The sequence below is a fragment of the Tursiops truncatus genome, chromosome 2 (genome assembly GCF_011762595.2).
Source record: "Tursiops truncatus isolate mTurTru1 chromosome 2, mTurTru1.mat.Y, whole genome shotgun sequence".
Taxonomy (NCBI): Eukaryota; Metazoa; Chordata; class Mammalia; order Artiodactyla; family Delphinidae; genus Tursiops; species Tursiops truncatus.
The window spans coordinates 47955341-47968500 of NC_047035.1; the positions used below are offsets into that span (position 1 = coordinate 47955341).

The following is a 13160-nucleotide window of genomic DNA, read 5'->3' on the forward strand; positions in this document are numbered from 1 at the left end:
GGTGACCTGGGGCAGTGGTAGCACTGCAGCCCCCAGGCAGCCATGCGATCAGAAGGGTAAACACACCACACACAACCATTCTGGACCCATAGGACCATTTTGTTTTTTTACTTTCAGTACATATTCAATAAATTATACAAGATATTCAACACTCTTATAAAATAGGCTTTGTGTTAGATGTTTTGCCCAACTGTAGTTTAATGTAAGTGTTCTGAGCATGTTTAAGGTAGCCTAGGTTAAGCTGTGATGTCCAGTAGGCCAGGTGTATTAGATGCATTTTCACTTACGATAAGCCAAGGAAGATCTGTAATTATAAGCTCACTGAAAGCAAACGGTCATTTGTAACTCCAGGTATTTTTCTCTTTTCTATGGTAGCACTAGGCTTCTTATCCTTACGTGACAGAAACTCAATCGGTGTAGTCTGTTAAGAGAGATTAAGAAAACCAGACCTCCAGATAAAAGCACAAACACTTTTATTTTTAACAGTAGTGTTTTGTTACAATTTAGTGAAACAACAAATAAATACATTCATTGGCCACAGCTATACTTTTACAACCAGTTTGAAACTGATTATATAGCTGAGAAACACCATTAAACAATAAAAAAGGCAGCTATGCATAAAAAAGCCACTTTAGCTATAAATTACATTTTTCATAAAACTACTACCAGCTATAATGAGTGGCAAGAATTTCAAAATTAATGACCACCCAAATGAAACGATAAAAACAAGTACTGCTAACCACTGTAAAATTACACACTTAAGCAATGAAATTCTCTGTTCTAATTAAGGAACCAAAAAGAAGGTTTGAAATTGTCATCATGTGCTTCAGTGCAGGATGAACAGGGAATCGATAGCCCTTTGATTTTAAAACAACTCCTTCTTTCGAGACCAGACTTAAAGTGCTCCTAGTGCTTTGGAATTTTTAAGCAAAAACTGGGCCAGAAGTTTATCTTTTTTGTCTTTGGTGATATATTGTGGGAGATGTGTATAAGGAGACAAATGCAAGAATTCAGGTACCCTGGTCAGGGGTAAGAAATTTACAAATCTCAGATTTGGAAGAATCAACTAATGCAGCTGAAAGAATGAAGTTATTTTATCTGAAATATTTTTAAAAAGTTACCTTTGCTTATCTGGTCAAATAGGAGCATTATCTAGGGAAGTCTAGGGAAGCTTTACTAGAAAAAATTTACTTTATCACTTTGAACCCCGAGGACTAACAAAGGCAACACAGATCTTCTCAGATAGTTCTACATAATTAGATATCTAACATTATTAGGAAAATAAATAGTTGGCATTCTGAAAAGAAACCCAATAACTGAAGTCGCAATCAAAATATACTCAGGTAAGTGCATGTTATGTTGTTCTGTTACTACCAAGGTTAACTTCTATACTATAAATTTTTAAATAATTTGGTTGCATTGAGAGAATTTATTATAAATAAACCCAAAGTAACATTTATAAGTTTATGCTTTTAACTGAATTCAGAATCATTTTGTATGATAAAAAGATGAAATTTCTTTGGCTGTGTACCAGCCTTCCAAAAGATCAAAAGCATTATAAATTTCATTTTTTTCTTGGGGTTTCACTTATTGTTATACTTTTATGAAGTTACTGAATCAATTAATCAAAAAGTTGAAAGGTATTTTATGTAAGAGTAGAAATAAAACATAACTTTCCAATCAAAGTAAAGACAGAAAAGGATAGTTGTATTAGTTCCAGTTCTGAAGAAATAGATCAGCAAACAATTGTATATATAGTTAGTCATCTTTAAGCATGTTGTGACAACTTCCCAGTGTGCCCATTACCTTGGCATCTTGAGGTATTCAGCATCTACTTCTTTCCATATAGACACTGGTAGAAAGTGCATTTTAAAATTCTCTATTACCTTAGCCTACCATGTATTATTTTTTAGATCCAAGGTAGGACATCCAAGACAGTTTTAATGTAATTCTAAAAGTATTCCAATATTGTGAACCACTGGTTTTATACTTACCTAGTTAGTACATTTACATAAGTTGTTCATTTAGTCTACTGCTGGAATTAATTTGAATTAAATTTAATTTGGCTTTTCCCATATACAAGATATAAAAATGTGAAAACTAAAGGAGGAATTACATGTCTTACAAAGTATTGCACTTGAGTTCACTGCAATAACGTATCATGATTTAATTTACCTGAGGATAATCCTGATTCAGTAGGAATAAGTAAGATTACCTATATTTTGTTTCAGCTAAATTGAATGCCTTTGAAAATGTATTCATGTTTTAACTCAGAATTATACATTTTGTGAATAGTTCTTAAATGCATCTGTAAACTTGTTTAGTCCCAAGAAGTGTCTACCGAAATCTCCCTATGCAAAAATTACTATTGCTTTCTTGAAGAATCATGCTTAAACTACTACATATATCTTAATCATACAAAATAATCACTTGACCAAATCTACTCAAAGTAGCCACATAATTTTGACTGGTATACTTTCCTCTTGAAGAAATGACTGTGGCTTTCCAAAGAACACTGCTGGTCCTCACTGTAAAGGATTACTACTGTCATTTGTTTAAAATGATTATTTGAATAATTTCAGTTGGTACTGTACAATCATGCTTAAAAGAACTATCTTCAGTGATTACATACTTTTTAGTAGATCTTTTAAAAGAATGGTACATTTGTATGCCTTCATTCTGTGCACTGTTCACACTATAAACTTTATTGGGTAAGAATTCCACATGGAGTACACTGCTGAATATACAGGCTTTGATTTTTGTAGGGAAATTGCCTCCTAATTCGGTGTACAACATAATATCCCAATGTGAACACTGGGTATGACTTTGGGGACTGCAGTGTACTCTTTCAGGACAAAGATAAAAGTGCAAATATGCAACTATGCATTTGACGTTCCAAAGTCAGGATGCTTGGAGGCCATCAAGTGCCTTAAGATCTAATCCCTCTTTTCTCCCGCTCCAAACTTTCCACTGCACTTCACTTTACCAGGACGAGGTCAAAAGGAACAGCCGTGTCCCCCACTGGACACGGCCACATTTCGAGGCTTTGTTTTCGGTTGCAACAGATAATGGAATGTTTATGTAGATGTAATTTAAACACACAGGATATACACATTCACGGAAAACGATTGAAGAATCACGACTTGGTAATGCCATCAGTTTTGTGGTGTTACATATAAGCTATGGTGATTGTTCATATCTAAATTACTACAAGTAAAGAGCAAAGGAGCAGTATCTGTCATAGGTCCATTCAGGTGGGGAGAGACTGTGTAACTGTTGCTGCCACACCCAGTCATGGTGCCATACCAGCCCAAACCTTGTGAATTTGATAAACTGCAACAAAAAAGGGCAAAAAAGCCAAAGGACTGTGATCAGGATATAATAAGTCATGTTGGCATTTTTAGTTTTCAGTGAATTTTATAATACAGTTAGTATCGAATATATTGAAATACGTTCTTTGCTAAATAACATAATGGTTCTCTACAAAATGCAATGACTTTTATCTAATATCCTTGATTCTATATCACATATTAGAAAATAATGAATTAATACCACTCAAAACTAGTAGAACTTGATTATCAGATAATAATAATAACAATATAGTGCTTATTATGTAGTAGGTTCTATTCTAAGACATGTTTGTGTGTGTGTATATATATGTGAATATACATACATATGTACAGTATGTTTACACACACACACACACACTCATTTAATCTTTACAACCATCCTATCAGATAGGTTCTATTATAATCCCTATCTAAGAGATGAAAACAGACTAAAAAAACTGAGGTTAAGTAACTTGTCCAGATGAAGTAAGGATTATAGAAAATGCTACATCAAACTCAAAGCATTAAGGCTTTACATCAAACTTTTACATCAAACTCAAAGCATTAAGGTGTGCATTAAGGCTTTCTCTTTGCACTGCCACATAGCTAATGGTATGGACTTGCAAAGATTTTGGAACAAGTAGGGCACATGAAGATTTTCTATGGCACTAAGCTTTGCAAGAGTTTATCTAGGGTTTCTCTGTGGATTTTGAACAGCAGACTAGATATGGAAACATATAAAATCACTATAATAGTATTTCTTCCCTGCTCACCAACCCCCATCAGCTCTGAACTAACAAGGAATCCTGCAATGAAATGGTACCATTTTACCCCCAAAGGCATTTCTCAAATAAAGGTAATATATGGGCTTAGAATCAGATGATAATTCTTTATAGTACAGGTCCCATCATGGGTTTAACATCTACTGTTCTAAGCTCCAATGTTAAATGATCTTATTTATTGACATATATCAGCAAATCACCCTTTTCATATTTGGGTTAAAGCTTAGATTTGTTCTCTTGAATCTATGTCAGTACTAATTCAGTACATCTACCTTCCTTCTCTTGAACTTCCCAGTCTTGGCAAGTCATCATCACTATCATATCGTCTTGGATTGTCAAAGAAGTATGCTCTGGAACTGTAACTGTGACTATTTATCATGCCAGCAGGTGCCTGTGGACAAAGTATTAGATAGCATAAGAAGATTTACTTTTCAACTAGGAAAGGAGGCCTGGATCTATAATGCTTTTTAGTCTTTGCCAAAAATAGAAAATCAATAGAAATGTTCCATTATTTTTTAAAATAAGGAGAACAAACATTAGGTAATATTATGACATCATACCAAGTTCTGGTTTAATCTCTGTGCCCGGAAAAACAGTACCACCGACCATGCTGGCACATGTTCCCACAGAAAGAGGACCATTCCAAATACTATATACTCTTCTCCACTTATGTCTTTTACATGAGCCTGTAAATAGAATATGGCAGAGCAATTTTAAAATCTGTTTTATGTGTAAGAAATCACCCTCCACAATCAACTTGCTTCAGGTAGGGTAAGTTAAAACATCAACTTACAAGCACATAAAACTCTAAATTAATTTTCTATATTTTATGGTTTCTCATGTAGTGATATTTACCCTTTAAAGGTCATAAAAATGCTTTGCTATTAAGTAGAATAAAGAGGTACTAACTTTTTCAATACATCAATTTATGAAAATATTTTAAATACATGGGTAATGGGGTAGACAGTTTAGGCCCCATAGTCTAAGGAGAATTATAAAAGGGACTACTGGTTCCAGCTGCTCCAAAGGCAAAATAATTACACTTACCCTGAGTTATACCTGTAGAGAAATGTAACATGCAAGTCGCTCAGCTCTGTTGCTACTTAAAAACATGCTTTTGGGCTTAAACTCCATGTTGGATTTGTTTCTATTTTAATAGATGTGGGAAGAGAGAAATGGGAAAAGGAGTGAAGGGAATCTGCTACATGGAACCACACGTGAAAATTCCTTCTTAGAAAGGTAACTGAAATTCAGATAAAATAGTATCCCACAATGCCTTAAATTCAGTACAAAGTTAAATTAATATAAATAAAGATATGACATGTACCCATGTCAAAATGTACTTCTAGGTAAAGGATGGAGAACACTGGGAAGTCAATATGCATAGCTAGGACACCAGGAATCACTACAGAAAACACCTGGACATCCAAGGAACTACGAATGCTCTCCCATTATCAAGACTGATAATGCCAGATTTTCGTAAGTCATACATCTAAAACTGAACCAAATATTTAGGTTATATGTAGCTCTTGGGTAAGAGAGAATTAATTTCATCCTAACAAATTAAATATATAACCATATTCACTAGCTAATGACAGGCAACCAATTTATCTAGAGATATTTAAATACTATCCTTTAAAAACTAGTAAAATAGGTTTATGACCAATAGATTTAAGGCACTGTTAGTATTATTAACAAAAAGAAAAGAAAATACTACTTTGAGAGAAGTTCTCTCTGAAGAATGATTTCAAGTGCCACATATAAATGAGGATTTTTAAACATAGAACTTTTAAGTATGATTACTGAGAGTAGCTAGAGATTCCGTAAAAGTGTTTGTAAGTCAAACACTTAAAACGTTCTCCTAGTCAGGCTAACTTCATTATCATACACTTAGATTGGCAATACATGCTAGGTACTTACCTTATCTGAAAGATTATCCCAGCCATAATTAAATGGACTTTCTAATGTATCCTGAGATATGGTGATCACCACCAAATTATAACATGCTCTTGAAGAGTAGAGAAGAATGACTACAGAGCCTACGACAACAGTCTGGCACAGAGACATACCCTAAAAGAAAAAAAATTCATCATCATGAAACCCCGCACATTTGTCAAGACAGGCCATTCATCCATATACAATATAGTCACCTCTTGCAATGCACTCCTAGAAAACACTGAGTGAGCACCAGTTGAAATAAACTCTTGATTATCTTGCTTTACAATTCCTATTTTTAGAACCACTTGTGTTTAAACTACCCTGTTAATACAAATAAGTTCTTTGCCAACTTGCCCAGTGGCAGCTGGAGGATGATTTTTTTCTGCCAAGGTTACCTTAAGTAGTATAGGAATAAACAACTTGGCAAAAGATCTGAGCTTTAATTGATGTTAATCAGAGAGGTAGTTTTGTCATAATGAGAAAAGAATGGGAAATAAAAGCATTAGTCCGTTTGACACACTTAATTTCCAGTAAGATGAAAAATTAAAATAGAAATACAACTGCTGTGCTATTTGCTTTGTTCTATTAGATTCTGTTAGTTGATGTTATTCCTCTGTTGATGCTGTTATGTTGATGACAAAATGATGCAGGCACCCAAATGCACTTTCAAATCCAAAATATTTTATTACTAAGCCTTTCACCATTTCCCCAAATACTGTAAATTGAGGGAAATTTGTCCTTCGTTTCTTGTTCAGAACTTTATCAAGAATGGTCAACTATTTCAGAAAGGCATGAAACTGACAACAATACTGCTTGTGGTATGTAAAGCACCAAAGCAACACACCTGTAACAGTGTGCATTTATAGCTGTCTCAGTCACAATTTCTATGTATAGATACAAGCATCTGACTACTACATCGCCCCAAATTTACATACTGAAATATTTATTAATTACTTTCCTTTTATTTCCTCTTTATATTACATTTAGGGCAATTGCACTGAACATTTGAAGTTGTGTGTGTAGTTATGTTAAACAATCTATTAATTTCAGATAGAAATAGGTTATTAAAATGTTATTAGAAGGGGTCACTGGGTTTGGTAGGATTGAGAACCATTATTATAGCTGATTTCCTTACAAGAACAACACATTTTAGAGGTATATGAGAAGAAAGCAAACTAAAAGATGAAATATATCTTGAAAGATGTTGAAATAGCAAAAGAGTACCTTCTCTGAGCTGACCTACTACCATAGCAAAAAGGATGTGTGAAAATAAATAAAATTCTAGCAAGATTAAATTTTTTAATCAAGGCTAAAATTTTCTACAATGTACATTTTTATTTTTGTGAATCCCCCCAAAAATGTTGTTAATAAAAAGCTGATCTAAAAGCAATCCAGTTTCCATTTTAAAAGCACTATATTATTAAAGAAAAGTTAGGTAGCAAGAAAAGTTAGAATGCTGTAAGCGTTACTGTCCTTTAACATAACCATAAGTAAATTTACAGTCACTGCTTTGAGATATAAAGTGACTGCTAAAAATACATCTTATAATATGGAGATACTCTGCTTATACTTGTAAATACTATAAAAACTACAAAAGTATGAGAAAAAAGCAAAGAATAATATCAAAGCAATTAATAAAATTGCAGTCAAATTACATACATAGAGAAAGAAGCCCACCGATTTAGAAAACAAAATAAGATCCTTCTCACAAAATACAGGATTATAAAACAAAAGATAAGGATTCAGCCACCTGGAAAGTGCTCTCGAAAAGTTAAAGAAAATCTTCCTAAACTGAAAAGTCATGACAAACAATTCCACTCAGGAGCAATCCTCAAGGAATGATTCTCCCTTCCTCCACCTCTGACATCTACATACCACATTTTTAGAAATTCCACACTTGACAAGTAAAGAAGAGTTAGACCTCACTCCAGCATGCATATCATTGACTAGAGTTCAGTATTTGTTTACAGGTATTTTTAGATGCAGATATGCAGAAACCTCAACTTACCATTCATTGAGTTTTGACAAATGTGTATACAAATAGAGAACATTACCATCACTCCCGAACATTCCCTCACATCCCTTCCCCATCAGCCAACTCCCCAGCGCAAATACTCTCCTGCTTTTGTCTTTTACCACAACTTAGTTCTGCCTACTCTAGAACTTCACATAAATGGAATCATAGGATATGAACTCCTTGTGTAGGTATCATTCACTTAGCATAATGTTTTGAGATTCATCCATGTTGTTGGATGTACCAGTAGTTAGGTGTTTGTATTGCTGAGGTGGACTATTAGGGTGACCAATTCCTGGTTTGCTCATAAGTTTCCTATTAAAAAAAAAGTTTCCTAGTTTTAGACTGAAAGTCCCACGTCCCCCAAAACTTCTCAGTTCCAGGCAAACCAGGACAGTTAGCCACACTAATTCCACTGTATAATTACATGAGTTTGTTTACGTGAGAATTTGTTTATCCATTTTTTCTGTTGATGGACTGTTTCTGGACATATTCAAATCTTTTTCTGGACATACGCTGCTTTCACTTCTTTTAGGTAAATATCTAACAGTGGAATTGCTGGGTGATACGGTAGGTATAAGTTCAGCTGTATAAGAAACTGCCAGATCTTTTTCCAAAATGGATGTACTTCCAACAGAGTATGGGAGTTCCAGTTGTTCCAATTCCTAGACAACATTTGGGGTTGTCAATCTTTTTCATTTTAGCCATGCTGGTGGATATTTTGGTTTTAATTTGCATTTCCCCGGGTGACTAATTATATTGTGCTTATTGGCCATTTGTATATCTTCTTCGTGAAAAGTCTGTTCATATCTTTGACCATTTTTAAATTGGGTTGTCTTTTTGAAAATTATTGAGTTGTAGGTGGTCTCTATGTATGCTGGAAATGAGTTCCTTATCAGATGTATGTATTGCAAATATTTTCTTGAAGTCTGTGGCTTGCCTTTGCATTTTCTTAGTCTTGTCTTTTGATGGGAAATTTTAAATTTTAATTAAGTCTAGTTTATGAATTTATTCTCTTGTGATTACTTTCAATGACCTGCCTAAGAGACCTTTGCCTATACCCAAATTGTAAAGAGAGTCTCCTGTGTTTGGTTTTAAAAGCTTTAGAATTTTTTCAGTTATATTTAAGTTTGCGATCCATTTTGAATTTGTGTGTGTGTGTATGAGATGGAACTAAAGTTTCATTTTATTTCATGTGGATAACCAGTTCTTCCAGCACTACTAGCTAAAAAGACTTCCTTTCCCTTTGAATTGCTTTAGCTTCTTTGTCAAAAATCAAAGACTATATAAGTGTGGATTGTTTCCAGGCTCTCTATTCTGTTTCATTGATCTGTTTTATGCCAGTAACACACTGTCTTAATTACTGTAGCTTTATACTAAGTTTCAAAGTCATGTAGTCTAAGTCCTCTTCTTTTTCAGAGTTACCTTCTGCACTGTTCAATATAATAGCCATTAGCCACATGTGAGTACTTACATATTTACATTTAAACTAAATTAAATTAAAAGATCGGTTTCTTTCGGACTAGCCCTCTTTCGAGTGCTCAGTAGTCACATACTGAATAGTGCAGATATAGAATATTTTCATCATCGCAGAAAGTTCTATTGGAAAGTGCTACTTTTTAAGTATTTTGGGTCCTTTTTATTTCCATATAAATTTTAGAATAAACTTGTCAATTTCTATTTTTTAAAACCTCAAGGTAGTATTATGATTGGGATTGCATTGAATCTATAGATCATTTTGGGGAGAATTGCTATCTTAAAAATACTGCATCTTCCAATCCATGAACAATGGTCTTCATTGATTTATGTCTTTTTAATTTCTCTCAGTATTATTTTATAGTTTTTAGTATAGAGGTATTGCTTGTTTTTTGCAAAATTTATTCCTAAGTATTTTGTTTTTTTATGCTATTAATGTTATAGAATTGCTTTTTGAATTTCATTTTCTAACTGATTGCTCCTGGTATATATGAAAATACAATGTAATTTTCTGAGAATTTGCTAGTAGCTGTTTAGTAGATTCCTTAGGATGCTTTACATAAACAATCATGTTATCTGCAATTAGAGACAGTTTTACTTCTTAATTTCCAATTTCATACCTTTTTGTTTTTGTTTTATTAGAATATTGAATAGAAATGGTGAGAGTGGGCATCCTTGCTTTGTTCCCAACCTTAGGGGCAAAACATTCAATACTTTAAGTATGACACTGATTGCAGGTTTTTTACAGACCTCCTTTATCAGATTGAGGAACATTCCTTCTATTCCCTATTGGCTGAACATTTCATTGTTGTTATTTTTAAATCATGAATTTTATTCATGTTATTAAATTTTTAATCATGTTATTTTAAATCATGAATTTAAAATTCACGGTGTTGAATTCTGTCAAATGTTTTTTCTACATCTATTCAAATGATTATTTGGTTTTTCTCCTTTGTTCTCTCAATGTAGTGAATTACAGTGACTGATTTTCAAATGTTAAACCAATGTTGCATTCCTGGGATAAACTCTTTTTAGTCATGATGTATTATCCTTTTTATATGTTGCTTAGATTCTGTATCTCTAAGTATAAGAGGTACTAGTGTATAATTTTTATTTATTTATCTATTTTTAATTTTTTTTTTTTTTGCGGTACGCAGGCCTCTCACTGCTGTGGCCTCTCCCACTGCCGAGCACAGTCTCCGGACGCGCAGGCTCAGTGGCCATGGCTCACGGGCCCAGCCGCTCCGCGGCATGTGGGATCTTCCCTGACCGGGGCACGAACCTGTGTCCCTGCATCGGCAGGCGGACTCCCAACCACTGCGCCACCAGAGAAGCCCCTAATTTTTATTTGTTTAATAATGTCTTTGTCAAGTTTTGGTATCAGAGTAATGCTGTTCTCATAAAACATGTTAGGAAGTGTTCCTTTCTCCTCTATTTTCAAAAGAGTTTGTTTACTATTGGTGCTATTTCTTCTTTAAATATTTGATAAAATTAACCAGTGAAACCATCTAGGTTTGGAGTTTTGGGAGAAATTTCTGATAACAAATTCAATTTCTTTAATAAATATGGGGCTATTTATATTTGGTATTTTATCTTTAATTAATTTTGTTATGTTGTATTTTTTTTTAATTTGTCCATTTCATCTAAGTTGTCAAATTTATCCACAAGGATTTGCTCATAATATTCCCTCATTTTTCTTTTAATGTCTATAAGATCTATTGTGATTGTCCCTCTTTTATTCATGGTATTGGCAATTTGTATTTTCACTCTGCCTTTTTTGGTACATCAAATTTGTTGACCTATTAGAAGAATTAACTTTTGGCTTTAATTTCTCTATAGTTTATTTTCTGTTTCACTGATCTCTATTTTTACCTTTATTATTTCAGTTCTTCTACTTACTTTGGACTTACTTAAAAACAAAAAACAAAAAACTTTTTCATAGTTTCCCCCAGCTTTTTCTAAGGTGAAACCTTAGGTCACTGATTTTATATCTTTCTCCTTTTCTAATATAGCATTTAAAGCTGTATTTTCCTCTTCAAGCATTATTTTAGCTGCATCCCACAAATATTGGTATATTGTTTTTCACTATTCTTCAGTTTGAAATATTTTCTAATTTCCCTTGTGATTTCTTCTTTTTCCCATGGGTTATTTGTAATTATGTTGCATAATTTCTAAATATTTGGATTTTTAAGAAGATATCATGTTGTTATTGATACTTAATTGCATTGTGGCCAGACTACATTCTTTGATTCCAGTCCTTTTCATTCTTTGATTGATACCTGTCTTATGGTCCACTGTATGGTTTATTTTGATGACCACTTCCATGATCAACTGAAAGGAATGTATATTCTCCAGTTATTGGGAGTCAGTTAGCTCAGAGGTGTTGATAGTGTTGTTCAGATTTTCTATGTCTACTGATTTTTTCTTTTATCAACTTCTGAGTATGGGGCATTAAAATCTCCATCTATGATTGTAGAGATTTTTCCCCCTTTTTTTCTTACTATTTGGTAAGTCTTTTTTCCCCTCTTTATTCCTACAATTTGGCTTCATGTACACATTTATGATTTTTATGTCTTTCTGATGAAATGTACCTCTTTATATTTGGTAATATCCTTTGCTTACCTTTTTATATCTGGTAATACCCTTTGTTTTGAAGTCTCTTTTATCTGATATTAAAGTGCCTTCTAATACTTACTGAATGAATAGTATATTAGTTTCCATCTAATTATTTTTAACTTATTATCTGTCTTTATATTTATTTAAAGTGCATTCCGGAAGCCAGAGTATAGATGGGCCTTGTTTTTTTAGAGATTCATTTTGACAGTCTCTACATTTTAACGGGAGTGTTTACTCCATTAAGATTTAATATAATTAGTGATATGTTTAGATTTAGGTCTTACATTTTACTATTTGCTTTCTGTTTGCCCTTCTTGTGCTTTGTTGTTGACATTGTTTATTTGTTGTTCCTCTATCCATCATTTTCTGCATTCTTGTGGGTTAACTGAATATTTTTTAGAACTCCATTTTAATTTATCCATTGAACTTTTAACTATACTTTTCTATTTCTTTGTTTTGTTTTGTTTTGCTTTTTGCCTTAAGTGGTTGTTCTAGGGCAACGGTTCTTAAAGTGTGGTCCAGGGACCTTAAAGATCAAAATCAAAATGATTAAAAAAAAGAGCAATAAGATGTTATTTGCCTATTATATTCTCATTCTCTTTTGTATATACAGAAGAGTTTCCCAGTGGCTCTATGATATATGATGGTTTCAACACTCTGTGTACATGTGTGTTCTTGTGTTTTCTAGGTTCCTGATATAATAGAATAGGGTATAAATATATGCATTTTCAGAGATTAACTCAGCTTGTTCTCTGTACCTTTACTGGGTTCTTGTTAGTTTTCTTTGGTTATACCTGCTATATCTGATAAAACCTCATTATTACCAAACAAGTAGTTATTTGGAAATCCTAAAATTTTCCTTGTATCTACATGGCAGCACAACAAGAATACGTACAATTTACAGATTTGTTTTATAATATTTAAGAATTTTTTTCAAACACTTAAAAAAATTTTAATTTAATATTAAACTATTTTAGAAATTAATAATTTTACTCTAAGATGAAA

General features: G+C 33.1%; 1 protein-coding gene across 1 annotated transcript in view; it reads right to left on the bottom strand.

Annotated features, from left to right (window-relative positions):
• Nucleotides 1-466: 466 nt before the first annotated feature.
• GPR137C (G protein-coupled receptor 137C) overlaps nucleotides 467-13160 on the bottom strand; it is a 55077-nt gene continuing 42383 nt past the window's right edge. Inside the window, exons 4-7 of the mRNA XM_033852582.2 lie at nucleotides 6032-6181; nucleotides 4672-4797; nucleotides 4384-4502; nucleotides 467-3333 (exon numbers count right to left, since the gene is read on the bottom strand). Coding sequence (XP_033708473.1) covers nucleotides 3156-3333; nucleotides 4384-4502; nucleotides 4672-4797; nucleotides 6032-6181 — 573 coding nt within the window. The 3' untranslated portion in view covers nucleotides 467-3155. The remainder of the gene's footprint in view (nucleotides 3334-4383; nucleotides 4503-4671; nucleotides 4798-6031; nucleotides 6182-13160) is intronic.